This window comes from Symphalangus syndactylus, chromosome 24, assembly GCF_028878055.3.
Source record: "Symphalangus syndactylus isolate Jambi chromosome 24, NHGRI_mSymSyn1-v2.1_pri, whole genome shotgun sequence".
Lineage (NCBI taxonomy): Eukaryota > Metazoa > Chordata > Mammalia > Primates > Hylobatidae > Symphalangus > Symphalangus syndactylus.
In genome coordinates, this window is record NC_072446.2 from 34801305 (window position 1) to 34820065 (window position 18761).

An 18761-nucleotide genomic window follows, 5' to 3' on the forward strand; every position below is an offset into this window, starting at 1 on the left:
TTTTTCTTTGATTAGTCTTATACCATGCTCACAAATGTGTCACATGAAACCTAGAAACTTAAAAAATAAGAAACATTTTAGACAAAAGTGATTTTATAGAAGAGCATAAATGGCTTTTCCAGGAAAACTTGTTTCTTATCATATTTCAGTGGATATCTCCTTGCCTACTTTCCTGCCTCAGTTGAGAAGTCAAACAAGAAATCAGCTACCTACCAGGCCTGCTAAACATCTCATCAATCCTACCACTAACTGATTTTATATAAATTCCCAACTTTCACAAAATAGCATTTCAGCAAGGCAGTAATCAGTCTGTAATTGTCATCATCAACTCCTGTGTAACATAATATGACCCAGAAGACAGAGGTCATTTGAAGACCAGAAAGCAGAATGAGAATCAAAACTAAAGACAGACAAACTCTCAATCTTGATGAGAAAATTCAGCATGGTTGGCCATCCCTCCAGCATTTCTTCACAAGCAGACTCTGGGCATGGGTGATAGGTTTTTCCACTGTAGTTACAATTTCATTTCACAAGGTAAAAGGCTCTTCTGTCCAAGTATAATAGGAAAAGAGAGAGCCTGTCTCCCTGCGAATTACTAAAACACAGTTTTTGATAGCCTATTTTGTCATGTCGAGTAGAAAGGCCACCCACACACTCCCTCTGTACCTGTCCACTACTGGGGCAATAAGTTAGTGTAATAATAGGTAAACCAGAAAAGACCAGCTGGGCACGAAATGGTCCATAACACAATGACTCTTGGAAAAAAAGAGTGGTGTTTACTTCTATTTTTTGGCTGTGGATATTTGTTTTGGAGCCATATCCCACTTAGAGTTCTTGGTACAGAAATTAAGCATTAATCTCATTAATCTCCAATGAGATGAGTCCACAAGGAACAAAGTTATTAAAAAAAAACAACAACAACAAAGACAGGGAAATAAGATGTATTAAGCAGATGGCTTTTTAAAAGTCATTTCAAAAAGGCTTTCTTAAGACAAATAAACCATTATAGATTCAGAGAATATAACTGATTAATGCAATAAATGTGAGTTAAAAAATATATTTTCTTTAATTTCTAGACTAGGACAGTAATTAGATATAGCTCAATTAATGCAGACGAATTTCAAAACAGACAAAATGGTCTTTTTCTCCTTTTAAAGCAGCTGGCACAAAGCTACCTAGAATGAACCTGGACTCTTATCCCAATCCTAGATCAAACTAATATGAAGGAGAAAATGTACTCATTCAACATTTAGTAAGTCCTTACTAAATGCCAGTGGGGTGTAATATGCCACAGGGGAAATGTCCAAAGCAGGCTACAACCACCCTCATCTTCCAGGGACATAGATTTCACCTAAAACCCATAAACAAGACCAAAAGTTACATTAATCTGGTACCAGGTTTTGTTAGTTTGTCCGTTTGTTTCAAGTTACATTAAAAGATCCTTCTTCTACATTGCCATTTTGGCACTTTTAACCTAAGGTGTTTATCTTCAGAGCACATTTAATTGGTTCCAAAAAAATAAGTGGCTTATCAATACATATCAAGAAGTCAGATGACAGATGAGAAAAAGAAGTAAATTATTCTAAATGTAATTTTAATTCTGGAAATATCAAGACAAATATAGCTCCTAGCAAAATAACAGCTCAAAATATGTAAGTCTTGTTAGACAGTGCTTACAGGAAAGCAATGGAGCAAATACCAACTCCCTCCCAGTCCAATTAGAAGAAAGCCCCTTAGGAGGCTCAAACCCTTCCCAGCCCTATTCTTGCTCATTAGCACTGGGTCTGTAACACAAGGCACCCTTGACTATTGTACATACCTTCTGGGATAACACGGTGAGTCTCAGTCAGTTTGTTCCACTTTAGTATTCTCAGACCCACACTACTCAAGTTCAGATCTTGATCCCTGTTGGTCTAAAAAACCTGCCTCCTCCTTATTTTCCAAATTCCCACAGTACACAAAACTCACTTGACAACTCTGTAAGTTCTCCAGGTTTTCTAGAATCAGAAGAAAACTAAACAGTCATTTGGAAAAGAACAGTGTTAATGACCACTCCCTAAATTATTCCACACCAAAAAGGGCTGCCCCATCAGCATAATGATCTACTCTGCCACTTAAAAATTTTTCCCTGCTTAAATATTAGCATGCAACCCAATGTATTGGTGCCTTAAGTTAACATTACAATGAGACCTCATTTTTCTGTCTCACAAAGGGGTGGAGAGAAAGCTGACTTTGAATAAATTGGGTTTAGATTACTGGATTATTATTATTATTAAAGAATAAAGGCATTTAGCTGGGAAGCAGTAGTCATGATTTTTTTTTTTTAATTAAGCCATGGACCCGATACCTTGATAAATTTGAAGTGACTACATGGGCAGCCAGCAAGACCACATCAGCTTCTATCCGGAGTATGAGGAATGGCAATTTCCATTGCAAAGGGAGAGACTACAAAAATAAACCTGAAATGCATGCTAATCTCTATGTCTGTCAAAAGCTTACCCATCTCCACTCCCCACACCCCCAAGCCAGAGATGACCCACACCTTCTCAGGGCTCCAATCAGTGGCGTTTCCTGAGCATACTGTTCCAAAGGCACCTTCCACGCACACCATGGTTGGGGAGGGTGGTAACTTGAGAGCTTTTGCTTTAAACTGGAGTTGTTATTTTTTTATTAGCATCCAACACATATGGATCAGTAAATAACAGTGATCTACCAAAAAAACTTTAGAAAGGACTCAACTGACCACTCAAATTAAGAACATGGCAAAAGACATACAAAAACAGAATATTTATCAATTTGGTGCCATGTGATTGTTGTTGTGGTTTGTTTTTTTCCCTTTTATTCCTCCTTGTTCCTTTGGGCCAACTGAGTAAATCTGGCTTAAAGCAGTCCACAAAAATGGATTTTTTAGCAATACCTTAAGAAAATATCTTTAAGTGTAACTTTGGTTTTATTTTTCCATAGAAACACTCTAAAAGGTTCACAAGAAAGGAGCTCTAAACACGTTTAATGATTTACTTTAAAGGAAAAACTGTTTAAAAAGCATATTTTGGAAAGGCAGCAGCTGCTGGATTCCACCTTCTGCTCCCTCTGACTGCATTTAGAATAACCCTCCAAAACCATGTGAGGTGTGTGCTCCCCACCCCCAAGATATGCTCTCCACAGATCAGAATCCATTCTGCAGCCAACCGATGGCTGGGCTCCAGCCTCTCAAGGGGGCAGATGAGGCACAGAAGCGCTGACAAGCCTTCACCAGCAGCAGTGATGCAGAGCGCCAGAATAAACTCTGAAGCTGCTTCTCACGGTTGAAAGGATGAGGCACAAGCTGTTTTCTCACATCCTCTGCCTCTTAAGGTTACAACAAACCAGGCTCTGATCCAATTAAAATCCCTGCAGTTTATGTTTTCACAGAGGAGGACAAAGCAAAGATGACCTGTGCTTGCTAGGAACATAACCAACCATGTATGGTCTTGGTTGATAAATGAAGAGTTAAAAAAGATTAAAAATTTAAGTCATGACTGCCATGAAATTGTTTATTCATGGTAAGGTGTTTTGGGCAGTTACAGCTGTACAACAGTAAATTGTTAACAACCGTTTCCTGAAGAAAAATTTCCATTATAGATCACAGATAAGACAAGCAGCAGAGTGCAATGTTGCAGGGAGAGCAATATTCCAACCAACAGAGGATGTGGCAGATGCAAGTCAAGAGGACCTATCCTTTCCTGAAATCACTTTCAAGAAAAATCGTACTTTGAGGAGGATGACATTTACCCTAATTACTGCCTCTAATTAAAATTAAGGTAATTTAAAAAATTTCAAATGCACTTTAAATTTGATGTAAGACATAATAAAAAATCAGATTTTAAAAAATATCATTAGGGCAGTTGGGTGCAGGTTGGCATACAAGAGGGAAAAAAAAACAGTTCAGCTCTCAGAAAACAGGAGGGAAATGGCAATCTGTCAAAGTTATTATAGGGGGATGTGTTTTTTCCCTTTTTAAAGACCAGAACTTAACAACTTGGAACATCTGTGCCCTTGCCTTTCCCAAATATGCCGATGTCGAGCAGCGTTTTTTGTGTCAGTCTTCTCCCCAGCAGGAGCCAGGCTGGTGAATCAGCAAAATGTCAGTATCTTCCAAAAGCTGTTACTATTATTTTGAGTTAGCAGGAATAGAAAAAAGAATGACAGTGGTGTTTCCAGAAAGAAAATAAGTCATTTCTGCACTAATATACAGGGTAACAGGTGACCATGCGACTCTGTCAGCAATGTTGTAAATCCCACAGGAAGACCCGAGGTGCACTGGAGGAACACCGGACTGAAAATCACAGACCTGGAGTGCCTGTCTTAACCTCAGGTTAGCTGTCCAACATCTGGACCTCACGCTTGTCACTAAGTAGAAACAAACAAGGTACTGAGCTAAGTCCTCTCTAAAGTCTGATCAGATTCTGAAATCTACCCTTCTGTAGGTAAACTGAAATGTGAAGTAACAACTAGAACTCGTAGTCACTGAGTCTGTGAAGACCATTAGTGCCCTGAATACAGCTAGGCATATGGCAGTTACCTGCCAAAGACGGAATGTTTATACCCCCCCACAGATTCATATGTTGAAGCCTATCCCCAGTGTGATGGTACCTGGAGGTGGGGCCCTTGGGATTAGTGTCCTTCTAAAAAGAGACCCAGCAAGCTCCCTCACTCCTTCCACCATGTGAGGACGCAGTGAGAAAACAGCTATCTACAAATCTGGAAGCAGACCCTCACCAGACACCAAAACTGCTGGTGCCTTGGTCTTGAACTTCCCAGCCTCTAGAGCTGTGAGAAATAAATTTTTGTTATTTATGAGCCACCCAGTTTATAGTATTTTGTTATAACAGCCCAAACAGACCAAGACAATACCCAATATATACTTACTGACTGATGCTGCTTGAGCAACCAGCACAGCTTATGGTTCCTAAGGGCCTAGCACAGTGCCTGGTACATCACGAGCACTCACAGCAGGTCTACTGAATGAATTTCATGAGACCATACACTGAGCTCACTCAGCAACAAGCTAACTAGGGTTCTTATACAACCCAGAACCCCACAGCAAACCCTGGTGAACAAAGTCATAAATCTGGGAGCTAACAGATCAATTCTTGATGCTATCTAACATTACATGAAGTATCAGAAATGTCATAAGACTGCCCTTCAAGAAGCCTGCATTAAAATTATTCACTGATTTATTTCTATGAGAATTATCAGCCAGGCAAGAACTTAAGTCAGACACGCTCTCAGGAGAGAGATTATCAGAAAGATGAAAATAACATGAAGCAACAGCAGATTCCCTGTGAATATCACTCAAGCAGACTAACTACATTTGTCTCTTACCTTTGGAAATCTGGATTCAAACAGAACAACTACTAGAAGAGAATTTGGTTTAATGAACATAACCCTGTCCATAGGCACATCAAAAGCCTTTGCAATAAAGCTACTGCACACCTGATAGCCAAGATAAAGTATAAAATGGTTTTGGAAGTCACGAATCAGATTCAGTGACAAGTAACATTTACCAAGTGCCTACTATGTATCAGGAACTGTGCTCAGCACTTATACACTCCTTTGATCCTCTCGGTAACACAGAAAGCTACTCCAGAGGCTGAGGCAAAGTCACTCGAGGCCAGGAGTTTGAGTCCAGCCTGGGGAACATTGCAAGATCCATCTACAAAAAAATTAAATAAAAAAAAATTAGCTAGGCATGGTGGTATGCACCTGTAGTCCCTCCTCAGGAGGCTAAGGAGTAGGATCACTTAAGCCTAGGTGTTTGAGGCTGTAGTGAGCTACGATTATGCCACTGCACTTCAGTCAGGGTGACAAAGCAAGACCCTGTCTCTAAAAACAAATAAAAATAAAAATAACACTGAAAGACAAAAGTTATTAACTCTACCTGTGCAAAGAAGAATACAAGCTGTGGAGGGGCACCGTCTTTCACACAAAAATGCAGCTGAGAGTCAAACCTAGATTGTCTGTTTAGGTCTAACATGCACTCAACAAATATTAAATGCTATTTATTGTGTACTCAGTCTCTTTTTTTTTTTGAGATGGAGTCCCACTCACTCTGTTGCCCAGGGTAGCATACAGTGGCACGATCTCAGCTCACTGCGACCTCTGCCTCCAAGGTTCAAGAGCTTTTCCTGCCTCAGCCTCCCAAGTAGCTGGAACTACAGGTGTGCACCACCACGTCCAGCTAATTTTTATATTTTTAGAGACAGGGTTTCGCCATGTTGGCCAGGGTGGTCTCCAACTGCTGACCTTAAGTAATCCAACCACCTTGGCCTTCCAAAGTCTTGGGATTACAGGCACAAGCCACCGCACCCAGCCTTGTTTTTAAGAACTTGAAATACAGGAACGAACAAAACAGAACACCTCCCCTGTCCTCCTATACATCCAAATGTGCTTTCTACCATGGTTCACCACCTCCTCTAGTCTCAAGTCCACTGGACCATCAGTTAGCAGAAAGATGCCTAGATTTACAGATTCAAATCTGTCTGGCTTTGCCCCCAAAAGGGGCCTTCCAATCCAGATCCTGAAAAGTAAAGCTGTTAATGTATGAACAGATATATCATGATGAATTCTAGTACTAATAAGAGCAAATAGGACAATTAAGGATTGCCCAAGATTTGCAAGATTTGTTAATAGAGAAAAACCAGATTTTTAAATGAGTAAAAAGCATTGTGTGTTTCAAGATAGAAGATAATTAGAATGGAAACAGAACATCAGATTTTATAGCACACATCTACAAAGAGAGACAGGAGAGAGAGTAATAGCACTTCCCCACCATGTCATCTCTCCTACTGAGGTCAGATCTGAAAGGATATCTGTATTATCATGTCCAAGCAAGCCGAGAAGCGACTGTACAGCATTCAGCTCCACCAGAAGGTGGTACAGGTCTGGCATGGTGGCCACCACATGCATCTCCTGAATGATGTCATTTAGGTCCAGCTCAGATTCCATGAACCTAGGAGGGAAAACAAGATATCATTAGAAGGAAAGGGGCACTATCAGCAATGAGGAGCAAATAGCAACAATCTAGACATCAAGACAATCTGTCAAAGTGTCTACAACAGACCAACCAAGAAGTACACTCATCCAAACATCATACTGTCACACAATTTCCTTGGGAAATCGATTTCCTCATTACAAAAATCAATCTTAGATTCAGATCTCATTACAGGGTTCCCTTACTCTTGCAGTCACAAGCTGCCTTTCAGAGGCTCCCAAAGCATTTTGCAGCACTAAACGATCTGCCCACCAGTCTTATAGATTAGCTACCATTACCCCTTGGTGTGGCAATTCACTCTGTTGCCCTGAACATAGTTATCCTACTACCCATCCAAAAAAGGGTTTCTCTTACTTCCCACTTCAGATCAAGGGCCAGTTATTCTCCTTACCCAAAGGAAGATAAGATTTTCTGTATCCAAAAATACCCTCCCTCTTCCTCCTCTTTGGAGCTGATTCAGAGGCAGATACCTAAGAAAAGCAGACCTAGTCTCTGGCATCTTACAATCACCACCAACTTTACACAGCATGATACTTTACTCACATCTCTATACCTGAACCTTTCAACAAACCTATGCCCAGGCACTAAGAACAGAACTATTTTGCATTCACGCTGCATGCCCTCCCCCGGTGTTTGACATATAAGAAATGCTGATTAAGCCTTGGATGAACAAGACAGGAAGGTTTGTTCTGAGATGGAAATGAGCTAATCTGGTGTAAGGCAATTGAACAATACCTGACACAGAGTGACTGAGAGGAAGCAGTGGTTAAACTGACTCTGGCGTCAGACTATCTGGGTTTGAACCTGGCTTAGCCACCTACTTAGCCTCTCTATGCCTCAGTTTCTTCTGTAAATAGGGACAATAAGGTTATCTGTTTCACAGGGCCACTGTAAAGAGTAAATGAGTAAGGACATATAAAGCACTGAAAACAATGTCTAGCATATAAAAAGCACGATGTATGTATTTGTTCTCATTACTATTGCTGCTACTATTACTGTAATATGTCTATCTTCTCTTCTAGAAAGTAAACTTCTTAAAGACAGGAAATATATCTTTGTCTCTTATATCCACAGATGCCTACTGAATTAAATTGAGGGCACAAAGAAAAGGAACACAAGCAGGGACTCTTGAAGTCACACAGCACTCATCAACTTTCAGATGCTGTGGGGCTGGGTAGATACAGCTTCTCCAAAAATCTGGATTCGGTAAGGAACAAACTCTAGAGACTTAGAATTCTTTAAAACATGCCCATATTTTAAACAATATCTATTACTGTTCTTCTCCATTAATATTTTTAATTACAGGCTTATATATTTTTTCCCAATTACAGAATACTTTTTGTAGAAAACCAGGGAAAGAAAAGCAATCCCTCAAAAATGTAAACAAACCATCCATAAGCCTACTAACCAAAAATAACCATTGATAATACTCTGTATGTTTAAGCCTTTTTCTCAACTCACAGACTCTTAAATTCTATTTCAGTGTATGATATAAGGCAAAGGTCTAACTTTATTTTCTGTGAATGTTTGACCAACTGCTTCAATACCATGTATGTTTGCCTGTATGTTTAAGTCATTCTTCTCAACTCACAGACTTTCCCCCCAAAAAGTAAGCCTATATATATAGTATATAGTTCTATATTCAATTTTTGCTGTTGTTGTTAATATAGGCTAAATAATTCCCCTTATCATTATTCTACTACAATAGGAGAAGCCAATACCTGACAAACTGCTATGGGTCTTTCTCCTTCTCCATGGCAAAATCCCTCACTCACCACAGCACTCTTCCCCGCTGAGCCGACATGGCTGGCCTCAGAATCCTTCTCAACACAGTGTTCCAAGAAGAGACTATGAATGAATCAAAGGCTGGGTGTGGCAGATTAAGCTTATCTACAATCCCTGTTCTAAATCATAGATTAATGGCCACACAATATTCCCTTGAGTAGACGCACTGTGATTTAATTAACCAATCCCCCTTTGTCAGGCATTCAGATAATTCCCATTTTTTTCCCTTTAACAAATGACACTAAGATATATGCATTCCTAATTATTGTGTTAGGATAAATTCCCAGGAAGGAAAGGGACAAGTCGAAGAGTAAGCATGACTTAAATAGATTTTGATATATTTTGCCAGAAAAGTACAAATAGTGCATGAAGTGCCTATTTCCCCTTACCGTTTTCACAAACAGTATTTCCTCCAATTTGAGATAGAAAAGACAACTCATTTTGTATTTTGCATTTCTGATAGTAAGATGGTTAACATTCTTCTAATGTTTACTATTTGTATTTCTTCTTTGCCCATTCTTATTAGGATGCTCATTTTGTTTATAGATTTATAAACACCGTATATTAAGGAAATTAATCTCTATACTATGCTGCAAAAAAATAAATCAGAGAAAAGTGTTTGCCCTTTAATTTGGACATTGTGCTTTTTGACATAAAGGGTTTTTTTTTTCCTTTTGACATAAAGGTTTTAAAAAGTTCAAGTAGCAAAATCTTTGCCTTTATGAACTCTATTTTACATGTATCCTGAGCAAAATATTTTCTGTGCTAAAAGAAGATATATTTTAAGATGTACTTTTATGTTTATATATTTAAATATTTAATCTATCTGAAATTTATTTTAGTGTGTTGATATAGGGCACAAATCTAACTTTATTTTCTACAAATGTTTGGCCAAGTGCTCCAATACCATAATCTATCTTTCCCCAGAGATTTAAAGAAATGTCATCTATCATACACTAAACTTTAATGTGTACTTTATTCTGTTTCTGGGCTTTTCACTCCGTTTCATTGATTCGTCTGTAAATTCCTGAGTCAGGACCACACTTCCACATTGTTATAGCTTTATAGTATGTTTTATGTCTGTTACTGCAAAAAACTCCCTTGTTTTTATTTTTCAGTGTTTCCTTGCCTGTTCTCACTTATTATTCCAAGTAAATTTCATAATTATTTTAGCAAGATCTTCCCCCAATACCTTTTTTTTAAAAGACTTCCTTCTCTGCTTGCAAATAGATTAATTTTTTAGATCACTTGAAGTGTGGAAGCTAAATCAGAATCATGACTCAGTAAGGCTGGTGCAGAAGGATTCAAATATTCCATGGGCCAGGAGATCTACATAATCCTTGAACTCAAAGACCTCAACAAACCTCTAAGGCTTATTTGCCTTATGTGAGTGTGTGTATACAAGATTTCTGGACAACAACCTGACAAGAGGTTTTTCCAGTTCACTTGGAAGAACTGGCAAGGGAGACTGGGCCCTAAACAGTAAAAAAAAAGAAAAATTGTGCTGAGTGCAGTATAAGATCTGGTGATTTAGGTGATCGACAGCAAATGTGGTGGCTCATGCCTGTAATCCCAGCACTTTGGGAGGCCAAGGTGGGCGGGTCGCTTGAGGTCGGGAGTTTGAGACCTGCCTGGCCAACACAGTGAAACCCCGTCTCTACTAAAAACACAAAAACTAGCTAGGTGTGGTGGCGCACACTTGTAATCCCAGCTACTCGAGAAGCTGAGGCAGCAGAATTGCTTGAACCTGGCAGGTGGAGGTTGCAGTGAGCTAAGATCGTGCCACTAAACTCCAGCCTGGGCAATGCAGTGACACTCTGTCTCAAAAAAAATAAATAAATAAAGTGAACGATTGTTAGTTACCTGGAGGGGTCTGTCCTTAGGCCTGTTTAGATCAAGTACTTTATTATTATTTTTTAATCAATAACATGAGCAAAGATATATAAAAGGCAAAATGAAAAAATGTTATATGACACAAAGCTTAAAGAGACAGTAAGCACAGCAGCTGACAGAATCAATTCAAAAGTTCCTGACAGGCAATAATGATGTGCCAAATCTAACCAAAATTACCTGGGATCCACACAGAAAACTAATGAACCAAAAAGTCAAGTACAAATGTGAAGGCTGGGAGAGATACAGTTTCATAAGGGCACATGTGTTTCTTTCTGAACTTGATGGCTTTAGTGAACCATAACTGTAATACAAATCAGAACATGAGACAGTTCTGCCAGAGACAATTTCTTATTCATCTCTGGACATCCAGCACCTGACGCAGGCCTTGGTCCAACACAGAAACTTGGGAGATGCCTGTAAATGGGGGCACAGATGAAAACAGCTGCCACAAGTGCTACGGTGGTTTTAGGGTACTTAAAAGAGGACAATACAGAGTTATGCTGATTCAACGACCCTAAAACTTTGTGACATCTGTTCAAGGAACCATCTTTTAGAAGGGATGTGGAAACCAATTCAGGGAAACAACCAAGATTCTAAGGAGTCTAGACACATCTCATATAAGAATTTGTTGAAATGCTTTCTCATTCTGAGTTGAAATTTTAAGAGTCAAAGCTGCCAAATGATGGAATAGCTTCCTTTGGAAAGTTAGATCCTTCTCACTGGGATAGTTAATAAAGGATGATATTACAAAAAAAATACCAAGAGTTAGATGGTAGAATAGACTGTGCTTCTCAGTTCCTTCCAACTTTGAGATTCTTCTTCCAAATATGGTCTTAACCCAATGCTTTTAAGTTTAGGAAGTCAGAAAATTATCAAAACAAAACAAGCACAGAATAAAACTGCAAGCAGGGAAATATTACAAAAATATACTGGGTCCAGTGTTACGTGAGTAACAAGATATCGCGAGAAATGCTGGATTTGGGAATGAGATTGACTTGGGTCATACTCCCAGCCATGCTGTCTACTAGATGTGTGGCCATGAACAGTGAATTAACAAATATTTACTAGGCACATACTGGGTGCCAGTCACTGTGTTAGGCTCTTAGGATATAACAGATAAAATAATCCCAGTTTCTGGCCTCCATTAAATATAAATAATCTATCACAAACCATTAATTATAAGCGTGCCTGGTACTACCCAAGAGAAGTGTCACTGGAACACAGAGCGCGGTGTCCCAAACTGATCAAGCAAGACACAGAATATTAACTAACTTATTGCTAGACCCTGATTTCCTTATCTTCCTATAGTGAGGATTAAAAGAGATAATATATATATACAGTGCCTAATAATAGCTGGCACATAGTAAGTACTCAATGAATCTATGTACCCTCAAGTTTGTTATGCTATAACAGTCATCTTCTGTTTTGCCTGACCAAGCACAGCCTACTCATGAGCCTACTCATTTAAAGCACACACTACTATTTGCAGAGAACTGTCTTTAGGAATTAGGCATATCTTCAGCAATAGATGACTCACAGCTGGGGGAAAGGATCAAGTTAGAGGTGACGGGAAAGCAATAGAGTAACATATTAAAACAGTAACCCAGGCTGAGATGGGGTCATCGATTCCATCTAATATGACAGAGAATATTTTCCTAGGCTGCCCATGTGCATTTGCTTCAGACCAGCAGGATATTCTCCTTCAACCACAAGGGTGAATATCAGCAAATGACCAGCAAAGCTCAAAAACACTGGGAAAGCCACGGAAATTGATAAGTCCTAAATGCAATCACTGCTGGGGGAACATGATGCTCCCTCTATCCAACTAAATCAGCAGTTCTCAAAGTGTAGTCCTAGGACCCTAGGATGGGGTAGCGGGGTGGTTGGAGATCCTTTCAGGGAACTATAAGATCAAAACTATTTTATAATAAATCTAAGACACCATTTGCCTTTTTTACTCTCATTCTCTCAGGAGTGTACAATGGGATTTTCTGAAGGGCTCCATGATATGATGACATCATTGTCCTGATGGCTAATGAAATGTGTGCTTGTCTATTCTTGTATTTTCCAGAATTTTCTAAGCACTTTGGGATATTCAACAATTTGAGTACAAGGAGATCCTGAGACCAAAAAGGTTGAAAATCAGTAAACGAAGTAATTTTGTCCCTGCAAAAATGAAGAGAAGAACTATTAAAGGACTTTCTAAGGAAACAGCACACTCTAATCAATGTGGTGTTTAGGAGAAAGATCACGCAGTGCAAATTGGAGGCTGCATAAGGAGAACTGTCAACTGAATCTCAAATGTAGTCAAATGAATAGAGGCATTTTTGGGTATGCGATCAAAATGACAATTAGATATATGGGAAAATAAATTTGAATGTTTCTGATCTCAACCGGAAAGTTTCATCCGAATACACTCTAGCAATTTTCATCTTAATTGCACCTTGCTGATCTAGAGAATTATGAAAGACACTGCACCATTAAGAATTCAAGAACTCAAGGTTAAAACACAATGTAGTTTCCTAACTGCTTTTTGACATGAAAAAAAGTTCTTTGTACATAATTTCAATTTTCATATGCTCAGATTTTAAAACTAAAATAGTATATACATTTTGTCTGAATGGAAAACACTAAATAAAATCACATTGTCTTAAAACCAGTTAATGAACCATAACACTAAGGTACCTAAGATGTAGATGGTGAACATAACCTGCAGAAACTCTACTCCAAATTGAGAGACGTATATCTACCAAGTGGGCGAAGGAAATATTGGTGTTCAAAGAAGTAAACTGAATTTCTTAAATTTCCAGTGTCATTAACCCGCAGCATAGCTTCCTCATAACGTATCCTTAGGTTCAGGCAATGAGGACGTAATAAAGATGACAGGGACTACATAAGCTCTCTCATGTTTATTGAGCACCTACAGCAAGGCAAGTACTGTGGTAGGCACTAGAGACAAACAAGACACAGTCCATCTCCTAAAAGGAACAGAGTCTAATGCAGGAACCACTGAGTACAGAAATAACAACAAAACAAATGGCAAAGATGTTAAATACTGATCACATGCACTGTGGGCAAGAACACAAGAAAAGAGATGCTGCTGCTGGAGGGAGAATTTAAAAATAGTGAGAAAATTAGCAGTAGCTATCATTAAAATGTACATACCCTTCAATCTGGGAATTCAAAATTTAGGTATCTATCCTATGGAAACACATGCACACAAAGACACATCTACAAGTAGGTTCACTATAGCATTTTCCATAAAAGCCAATATTTAAAATAATCAAATGTCCATTAATAGAAAGTAATTAAATAGGTCATGGTATTTCCAAACCATGAAATACTATGTACCAATTAAAAAAACACAAGGTAGATATGCATGTACCACTATGGACAGATCTGTTAGATGACCCAAAAAATCAAGGTGTAGAATATGTACAGTATGATTTAAGTAGAAACAAATACATTTGCATAATTAACTGTTCACAAGGTTCCTCTAGGCAGAGGAATGGAAAGGGATCAGAGTAGTGAAGGAGAACTTTCATTTTTCACTCTACTCATGTACCACTGGTATTTTCAGAATGACAATCTATTCATGCATTACTTGTGTAATTACACACACACACACAGTGCTCCTGTATGGTGGAGATCAGTACAAAACCTGATAGGACTCTGGTGCTGGGTAAGCTGGGCCCTGATCTATTAATAGCTACTCCTACTATCAAAGAGGGCTGTGGCCCTAGGCCCAGTAACCACATTCTCCCCACTCTGCCTTCTCATCCACAGCACAGGGACAACATAGTTGACCACACTGGCCTCTCTAGGTTGCCATGAAGACTCTGTGCCCTCTGACACCTCTGTGCCTTTGTTCATGCTTCTCATATTGCCTGGCATGCCTTCCTGTGTTCTTTTCTGCCTAATACAAATGAATCTTGAAGGCCAAGCTCAACTACTATCTTTTCTGTGACATCTTCAATAGCCCCCAACTTGGTATTTACTGTTTCTTCTCCTAAGCACCCACAGAACTCTGCTTATATCTCTTTTAAAGTGTGTTTCCTTCTACCTTGCCTTTATAGTCAGTCTCCCTAGTAACCTATGAACTTCAGTGCAAAGCCTGTACTACTCAACTGTTAATTGCCTGGGGGCCTTGGGCATATTGATTCATTAAAATTGTATGTCCTGGGAGGGACAAAGATAGGGAGAGAAAGAGAGGTTTAGAACATTAAAATCGTATAAATGTGAAAGTCCCCTTGGTTAGGATTCAAGACTGACTGAAAGATGCCAGATTCCTCATATAGCACTTCATAGTGCACCGAGGTGCCAGTGTAGCAAAAGTCACATTAACTATCATCTCATGGGCACCTACTATGTGCCAGGTACTAAGCTAAACACTTACCATTATTCTCCTTTAATCTTCATACAACCCTGTGAGGAAGGCATTATTTCCTTATACAGATGAGACACTCAAGGCTAAAAAAAGGGAAGTAACTTATTCAAAGGCATGTGCATATCACACCAATATCTGTCTAACTTCAGAGCCTCTGACATGATCTCCACAGTAAAGCTATCGCTAATGGCAGGGATGATCAGTCTTCTTTGGGCATTGAAAAGAATAATGCAGGAGAGTTAATAGCAGGGCTGACCTTGAAAAGGGCTGGCTTACAGGGCTGGCCCTAGGCTGGCAGCCAGGAACTCGGCTTTTGAAATGTTCCCTAAGTGATAAGGTTGCTGCTTTGTCAGCCCAGGGCACTGAACAGCTGCTTTCCTTCCAGGAGCCTACAATTTTAGTTGTTATTACAGGCAGAGAATGCCTACATGACCAGTCCTCCATAAAAACCCTGAACTCAGAGTCTGAAATGGGCTTCCCTGGACAGCATCACTGCACACATGTTGCTTGATGCATTTCATTGCTGAAGAAAGAAGCATGTTTGTATAATCCCACCCACTGGGAAGGAGAAAACATAGGAAGCCTGTATCTGAATTTCTCCAGATGCCACCTGATGTGTCTTTTTCCCTTGCTCATCCTGGTGTGTGCCCTGTGTAATAAACCACAGCCCTGAGTATCACTGACTTTGAGTCCTGGGAGTCCTTCTAGTGACTTCCCAAACATGGGGGTCATCCTGGGATTCCTGGCCCAAATCACAAAAGCCAAAACAAACCAAAACCAAAACAAAATTAGCCAACGAAACGCCACAGAGGAGACAGGGTATCAGTAGAACAGAATCTTACTTCTCCGGATTGTCTGGAAACTTAATCCGCAATTCTTGGTTTTTATATGATCTCTTTTCAAATGTGAGGATCATTTTCTTCACTGAGCTTTCATCCAATGGCTCCTCCTGGTACAAAGAGACAAATGCAAAAACTTCAGTCCACAGGGGTTTCACATTCATTGTCACTACTTTCTTGTGGCTCTTATACCCCATCTCGCTCTGCCATTGACCTTTCTGGGTTAAATGTACGGTACACTTTTTTTTTTTTTTTTTTTTTGAGATGGAGTCTTGCTCTGTCGCCCAGGCTGGAGTGCAGTGGTATAATCTCGGCTCACTGCAACCTCTGCCTCTCAGGTTCAAGAGATTCTCCTGCCTCAGCTTACCGAGTAGCTGGGACTACAGGCACATGCCACCATGCCCGGCTAATTTTTTTGTATTTTTAGTAGAGACAGGGTTTCACCGTGTTAGCCAGGATGGTCTCGATCTCCTGACCTCGTGATCCACCCACCTTGGCCTCCCAAAGTGCTGGGATTACAGGTGTGAGCCACTGTGCCCGGCCACAGTACACACTTTATCTCTCCAATTACAATGAGCAGTAAGGGCCTGTAATCACATGATTCTTTTCGGGTATATCACATTGGGTGTCTCACATAATGCCCACTATCTGTAACATAGGAAATTCAGTTTGAGGTGTTAAAGACTGGGCACTTCAGCACTTCAGGAGGCCAAGGTGGGCGGATCACTTGAGGTCAGGAGTTCAAGATCAGCCTGGCCAACATGGCAAAACCCCATCCCTACTAAAAATACAGGCACATGCCTATAGTCCCAGCTACTCGGGAGGTTGAGGCATGAGAATCACTTGAACCTGGGAAGCGGAGGCTGCAGTGAGCTGAGATTGTGCCATTGCACTCCAGCCTGGGTGAGAGAGGGAGACTCTGTCTCAAAAAAAAAAAGAAAAGGTGTTAAAGACTCACTCATTCAACAAATATTTCTTGAGCATACTGTATGGCACAGAGTAAGCAATAATATTAGATGATATTATTATACATTTACCTTGTCATCCTTTGCTATACATGTAAGATAAGACTGACAGGTTTAACAGAATTGTTTAAGGTCAAACTCTGAGTCAGTGACAGTGACCCTTAATCTTTTCCTACAGCAGAAGTTGGCAAACTGCAGCCCATGAGCCAAATCCAACCTACTGCCTGTTTTTGCACAGTGCGTAAACTAAGAACGGTTGTTAATTAGCTATAGTCACTGCTTAGCATTTCTTATATATTACTTTGCCTGGTCCTTACTAGATGCTCAGAAGGAATTCAGACAGGTACTTTGAATCCTGAAGTAGCATCAAGAATTTAGTAACCTTGCCTAGAGAATGCAGAAAAAAGCTAGTAGACCGTACAGAATTTTCTGGCTTCATACATTGGAATAATACCTATGAAAGCAAATAAAATGAATATTTGAAAACTAAATCATTTTTCTCCAAAAAATCTACACCGAAATTTCACACGTTTTATCTTCAGTTTCCCTTCCAGTTTAAATTAACATGCTGCAATGCACCCTGCTTCTCTTAACACTATCCCAACTCAAAGCTTCACAGCTTTGTAGTCATTGACCATAACTCACACCTAAAAGCAATAAAGAAACTGCTATTAAGAGAACCTGAAATAGATCCTTTTGGAAAGCACTGAATCATCCCATAATTTTATAAGTACTCAAAAATGTTAGCTATTATTCTATTATTAAATTTCTATTTCCACATATGGGACTTTGAGTGGGAGCTACCCATAAATTCATTTTCAGCATGACACATTTCTTAGATTATACCAATGACTCCTAGATCCCAAGGTTCTCTATTGAACCCCTAACTCCTCCCCAGGGTCTACAGCTTAAAGAGAGGTTCCCTGACATGGTAAAAACAAGTCAGAGTCCTGGCTCAGTCAAGACTCAGAGCCTAGCTTCACTACTTACTAGCCATGTGACAATGTTACTCTGCTGAATATATTCCTCAAAGTTTCAACAAGTCCAGCTAATTCTATCTCCTAGGTCTTTCCTGAATTCATCCACTACACACTTAGAATAAAATCCCAAATCCCTCACATGATCTATGTAAGGATCTGGCAGGATCTGCCCAGATAATCTCTCCAATCCCAAACCAGGGCAAAGACTCCCACTGCTAGCCCATGTCTACTTGTTCTCTGGCATAAGTAGACTCTCCAGTGTCTGGCACACAGCAGGTACTCAGTGAAGATCTGAGGAACAGAGGAAGGGAGGAGGGGAAGGGAGGGGATGAATGAAAATGTTACCTGTTATCTCTCAAGGTCATAGAGATGACCTGAAGAAAGGATGTACATAAAACTACTTTGTAAACTACATGAATACAAGCTGTTATGGTTATTATTAGCAACAGGCACAATGTACCCAACATACCACTAGAATTTGACTAAAATAATCAAAACATTTCTAGGAAAGGGTTAAATCACTTTCAAGCAAGCTCAATATCTGCTACTTTTTTTTTTCTTAGCTAACATCTTGCCCCACTCTGGAGAAAAACCACATTAGTGTTAACACAGCTCTCACGGGATTTCCGAAGTCCTAGCCTCTCCAGGGTTTGGCCTTCCCTCCTTTAATTTCTCTCCAACACTGGGGGAAAACTGAATTATCAGTCTTAGTCATCAGCCACAGCAGTATCTCCAATAGCTCAATGTCAGAAACCAGAGGGAGATTTCAGAAAGATGAATGCTGGTGATGTAGCACAAAAAGGACAATAATATTTTACAAGTTCATGTGACTTTACAGGGGCAAACATCACTTGTTTTTCATCAAATGGGACTTTGGTG

At 39.7% G+C, this 18761-nt stretch overlaps 1 protein-coding gene across 2 annotated transcripts in view; it reads right to left on the reverse strand.

Annotated features, from left to right (window-relative positions):
* The window catches only part of CTNNBL1 (catenin beta like 1), a 178367-nt gene that overhangs the window by 119797 nt on the left and 39809 nt on the right, over positions 1-18761 (reverse strand). Inside the window, exons 3-4 of one of the 2 annotated variants that reach the window (XM_055265460.2) lie at positions 15941-16047; positions 6852-6991 (exon numbers count right to left, since the gene is read on the reverse strand). In XM_055265460.2, the coding sequence (XP_055121435.1) occupies positions 6852-6991; positions 15941-16047 (247 nt within the window). Of the gene's footprint in view, positions 1-6849; positions 6992-15940; positions 16048-18761 lie in introns of both variants that reach the window. The other variant, XM_063633566.1, reaches the window with a different exon arrangement.